This window comes from Diabrotica undecimpunctata, chromosome 9 (assembly GCF_040954645.1).
Source record: "Diabrotica undecimpunctata isolate CICGRU chromosome 9, icDiaUnde3, whole genome shotgun sequence".
In the NCBI taxonomy this organism is placed as follows: domain Eukaryota; kingdom Metazoa; phylum Arthropoda; class Insecta; order Coleoptera; family Chrysomelidae; genus Diabrotica; species Diabrotica undecimpunctata.
This window is the reverse complement of record NC_092811.1, coordinates 131,182,928-131,188,927: the sequence shown is the minus strand read 5'-3', so window position 1 is coordinate 131,188,927 and position 6,000 is coordinate 131,182,928. Positions and strand designations below refer to the sequence as shown.

At 34.0% G+C, this 6,000-nt stretch overlaps 1 protein-coding gene across 1 annotated transcript in view; it reads right to left on the bottom strand.

Annotated features, from left to right (window-relative positions):
* Window positions 1-898: 898 nt before the first annotated feature.
* LOC140451472 (UDP-glycosyltransferase UGT5-like) overlaps window positions 899-6,000 on the bottom strand; it is a 46,323-nt gene continuing 41,221 nt past the window's right edge. Inside the window, exon 6 of the mRNA XM_072545294.1 lies at window positions 899-2,464. Coding sequence (XP_072401395.1) covers window positions 2,188-2,464 — 277 coding nt within the window. The 3' untranslated portion in view covers window positions 899-2,187. The remainder of the gene's footprint in view (window positions 2,465-6,000) is intronic.

The following is a 6,000-nucleotide window of genomic DNA, read 5'->3' as shown; positions in this document are numbered from 1 at the left end:
AGTAATTAGCCTACGGCCAACGACTATTTACTCTTAGAATATTTAAAGGTAACAATAAGAATAATGTAATTTAGAGTGCCCATTTTTATGGAACACAAATTCTATCTGAAAATTTATTTTAGAAATTTATCACAGTAATTGGCAGTTCGGTATCAAGTAGCGCCATCTATCAAAGGCTAGTTTAATACCAATCTATCCTCGTATATGAATTGTTCTATCGTGTAATAAATAACACTTCACTTCGTATCGTATGGTACATGTATTTAAAACACTACTGTACACTCTTACAAAGTTACTTATCTTAAATGTAATAGTACTCAGTTGACGTTGTGTTAATACGTGGTATATCGACTTGCCATCTTGACGTTAATTTAGTTCTGATCCCGGAGATAATAATCGTTGTCACTTTTATAATAGTCCTTGCTATATAAGCAGTCATTCATTAGTGGGTCAAGTTTGTTTTATCAACCTACGACAACCATGCGTTCGCGATTCACAATTCTGCTGACTTACACATTCTAATCGAGGCTATTTTTATAAATGTCCTCAATTCGAATTATTAAACATATTTTATACAAACAAATGCGAAGTGTGTTACACGTTCCTTTTAAACTTAATATTTTTATAAATTGTAATATTGTAGGGATAATACAACAATCGATATCTCATCGTTCCAAGTCTTTTACTTCCTATCTTGATATTTCTAATGTTATCTCACTGTTTGTATATTTATTGCCTACATCACTCTAAACCACCAAAATACAGATAAGTACTTCGTCCTTATACGTGGGATTTTAAATGAAGCTTTATTGCGATTTGACACAATCTTATGATTCTATTCACTTTCGATAAATAATCGGTACTATCAAGGAAAAATATAGTAGAGAAAAACAAACACTTTTTTTTTAATTTTTTTAATTTATTGGACGCTTTACGCTTCCTCACAGCAAAATATTTTGATTTTTTAAAAGAAGTATATGAAACATCAGTAATCAATAACAAAACAAGAAAAAGAAAGAAAAAAAGTTAAAACCATAATAAATAAATAGGTATAATTTGTTTTTATCTATTTGTTCAATTGAAACCCATCTTTGGTTAGGTTAACCTCGAAAACAATAGATTTAATCAGTCAACTGTCATTCTAAAATGTTTGTTATATTTGTAATCGTCACGCTAATCAGTTCCTATCATTTGTATATAACTGTCAAGAAATTGTGTCGAAAATTCAAGAGTGGAAAAGAAGAGACGAGTAATAAACCGTGACCAGATGCATTGAGTACTGCATTAACAGACGCTTGTGTTGAATGCTAGATTAGAGAATCATCAAATTTTAATTACAATTTCAAAAAATGTGGTGAGTCTAGGATCTTTCCATACTATCGTACACAAACTGGGTTACTGCAAAGTTTGTGCACAATGGGTGCCTTGCCGTTTGTCAGAGGACCAAAAAGGCTTACAGATAAATTTATCTTTGCAATATCTTGCGGAATACAATTTTTTGTCAGTAGTTTAAAGTCCGCGGGCAAGATCATGTTAACATTTTTTGGACCATTTTTTGAACCCTTGTTAATAGAGTTTACAGAACTTCGAACCAAATCTGTATAACCAAACTTTGAACAAGTTCCATCAAGCAATAAGAAGGAAATGTTCAAGAAAGTTCTTAAGTGGTGTCATTTTTTTTCATGACAATGCTCATGTTGGTAAAGTTTTTAAAAAGACCTACAACGAAAAAAATAAAGGATATAAGAGCATCCACTCTATGGTTTTGATTTATCGCCCTGCCATTTTTATATTTTTGGACCACTGAAAAAGGCGTTTTATATTGGTTTTCAATCGGACGAGAAGTACAAATTCCGTAAACTAATTCTTTAAGTAACTGCCACAAGAATTCTTCAAGTATGGTGCACATCGGTTGTTGAAACAAAAAGATATGTAGCTTATATTGTGAATTTTTTTGCCAATAATTTTTTTAGAACAAAGATCGGTTTCAATTGAACAAATCTCATATATATTTTTTTTTTTCACTTAAGGATAATCTCTTTTTTATTCAGTCTATCCAAACGTATAACTAAACGTGTTCATTTAATCTAAATAAAAAAGTATTACGTATCGAGCAGAGGAAGTTGTTGAACAGCGTATTATCGTAAAAAAATATTATTATGGACATTTACCTATACTACATTCTGTTTAGTGTTTTTTAACCTTTTTGTCACTGGATTTTTTCTTAAAAACTACTTTAACACAGCGTCTAACTACTAACAATAAAATAACAGCCACTGATATTGGCAAAGCCATTACGTCTAGTAAATACAGTTGATACCATCGTAACTTAACAGATTGAGATCTCAAATGTGGAGCTCCTTTGTGACGAACCACGTATTCTATCCAGAACATTGCTTCGTCGATCTGCTTTACTGGCTGGTCGTGCATGATCTTGGATCTTGTTTTGGCACCTTCTCTGTATCTAAAAAAAAAGTAAAATTAAATAGAATAATGTACATTGTATTAATCTCGTTATATCTTTAAACTCAACAGACGCAGGAAGTTAACACAAACTAGTACTAGCAAAAATAAGAATGAAAATAACACTAAAACATTTTCTACAGAATCTACGAGGAATAATTTACATTATTTTGTAACGACTCTATAAGGGAAATGTACCAAAGGAGGCTAGCAAAGAAGATACAGCTGAAACAAATAGAGGACATTGTAGATACAAACGCGAGCTGAAAGAAAATTAAAAACAACATTGAAGAAGCACCAACAGTAACTTGGTGCAACTGCAACTTTCTCCCACATTTCCAGGATCTCCTTTATATCTCCTGTAGAGACAACGTCTTCCAATTCTGGCTCTGCTTCAAAACTAATTTTTCGTTGAACCACCGTATGCTGCTGCGACTGTAGTTTGTCTAACCCCTCGGTTGTCAGCTCCTGAGACTGTTCCTCGACAAGTTCGTTCATATCTCTTTCATCCACCTCCAGAGCCATAGATTTTCCAAAACAAAAAGTCTCATCTACCACTGACACTTCGAGTTCCAATCCTTCGCAGGCCCTTTCATCTACAACCTCAGGCCACAACTTTTTCTACGCAGAGGTTAAGGTTCTTGTTGTAACACCTAGCTAGTCCTGCTTACTAATTGTTAGGCATATTACTATGTTAAAGTGGACCTTCCAGAACTCTCGAAGGGTAAGGTTTATGTTTTCCGTCACATCAAATCATGGGCTGGAAGATAGGAGTGGTGTTGGCTGGTAGGAAGGTAAAAAGAAGGATTTGCATGGGTAGGTTGTTTTACTGAAGATATTTTTTAACAGAAGAGGCAAACACCAGGTTTATCTACTCTACAAATAATTTCCTGGTGACCCACGCCTTTGAATTTGCACTCCACATAACTGGCAGTTTTTCTTTTAAAATATTATGTGACTTAAAGGCTCTGGGATTTTCTGAATGGTACACTAGAAGAGGTTTGATTTTACAGTCGCCACTTGTATTGGCGCAAAGTAATATAGTTAATCGATCTTTCATAGGTTTGTGACCTGGCATCATCTTGTCCTCTGCCGTTATATCTATTCGGCATCTTTTTCCAGAAATGTCCTGTTTCGTCAAAGTTAAGGACGTGCTTTGGCTTCTATTAGTTCGGAAAACGTTTTGTTGTAAACCTCAGCTGCTTTTACATCTGACCTGGCTACCTCACCATGCCTGACGACGGAGTGAATGCCGGTCGTTTTTCTAAAGTTGTCAAACCAGCCCCGACTGGCTTTAAACGAGTCTTCCGATTCATCATTTGTGGAAGTGTGTGGGATATGCTTCGGCAAGTCTTCGTAAATCGTTCGTGACTTCTCACATATGATGCTTTGGGTTAAGGTTGAAGCTGCTTATCTGTCACCTACACCATTAGTAGTTTCTTCATCTTCTCATAGAGAGAAGTCCGGAGCCTAAAATTTATTATAACGCCCTTAGCTGACATTATACCATTTATCATCTTCTTCCGTTTAAGTACAGTACATATCATTGATGCGGTACACACGTACATCCTCGCCAAGTCAGATACTTGTACACCTTGCTCATGTTTTTCAATGATTTCACGTTTTAGTTCAATAGACATCATCTTCTTCTTCGAACCCGTGGTTGTAAAAATAAATGTAATATTGTAATGTACAATAAACACAAAACGCGAACCCAACTTATCAACTATACTTCGAAAATGAGGGAAACAAGCAAAGCAGACAGACTGAGGTCTATAGTAAAAATTTGCATAGTGTAAATTGCACCGACATCAAGAGTGCAATATGTAATGATCTATTACCAGTAAAACTACCTTTTATTTACAAAGCAAATTAGAAGTAGTCAAATAAGAGGTATGAATTTGAATAAAAACCGATTCCTCGTATCTCAAATCTTGCTCTCATTTCCGCAGCTCATATCTCAAAACAGTCGTATATTAGGGCGCTCGAATGTCGAGGTACCACTGTATTATAATTTTGCTAAATTTTAGAATGTGTTTAATTCATAAAACAGTTTTAGCATTTGTTTTTAATATAGACTTCAGTCCGGTAAAAATATTTTCTCATGACTTTGAAATAATTAAGAAAGCAGAAACTCAAAAATTTAGAATATCCCATTGAATCTCCTATGGCCCGTTTGACGATTTATTTGACCTGGTATACTTTATTATTAATTGCTTAAAGTTTTTTTTAGTAGAAAACATTTTTGTAAAGTAAATTAACACATTTGTTCATAACGACATAAAATTTCATATAACATTATATTTTATTCCTGAAAAAATCACATTCCGACAGATCTGTAATCCTCTATTCTAACGAACTTTTTAGAGTGAAAATTAGTAAAAAAACTCACTCAACATCGGCAAAATTAAATTTTTGAAGCAGCATAATCCTATAAAGTAAAATTGAAGCATCTAATGATAAAAAAAACGAAAAAGTATGAGAGAGCTTTATCAAAAAATCGAAGTTTAATTTAGCCAAAAGTTACTTGCAAAGTGGAAGGAAAATCGTATCGGATAATTTTTAATCCCCCTTTTCCTCGGCACTAAATTTTAATCAGCAATTATTGAATACCGAGTAAAGATAACTTTTAGAGACTCTGATCAATGAGGCTTGCAGCAATTTTTGATCGTACTGTGTTAAATATTGATTTATAGTATCAGCAATCGGTCTGTAGGAAATAAAACTCTATTTGTTCTATGTCTCAATATTTCGTCATAATTTTGTGACTTCTTCAGGAGAAAACTGTAAATTTATTAGAATAACTATTATAGGGTAAAGAGAGGAGAGATGGACCAGGAGGATAGTCGGTCCGCTAGGTATATCTGACCAAGCTTGGCAACAGGGCAAGTCTATCCTACTCTGTTGTATCGTTTAACGTTAGTTGCTTAAGAGCTTAAGAAACGCCACAACGCCAGTTAGAGTTAGTTCGCCAGTTGTAACACATCGGTGCGTACTTATTTACGATAATTTAAAATGCCACGTTTTATAATTTTATTTGAGTTTTTAAGTTTCATTTTTTATAAAAACAGGTGAGTTTGCTAATTATTTGTTAAAAATGTGTATTATAGAGTAAGAACTACTGCTGTATTCTACTTATTTTAAACAATACGTGCTGGTTCATCTGTCCTTCTATTTGAAGATAGATGGACCACTTACGAGGAGGAGAGTTGGACCAGTATGTTTTGTTTTAGAATTATGCTCAATAAATATCTTTACAAACAAAATACACCTAAGAGAGGTAACTGGACCTCTAGGGAGCTAAGTGGTGCCGTAGATGCTATAAAGAATGGTAATATGGGTATTAATGAAGAGGCCAAAGCATTTGGAATACCCAAAATGACTTTTAAACGTCGAATAATAACAAACAATATGGATAAGATGAACCGATTGGGTCCAGATTGTTCTTTAGGAACTGCTGTTGAAGCTAAAATCGTTAGCCATATAAAAAAACCAGAACTGAAGTACGAATCATGGCCTTTAATTTAGCTCAGCGAT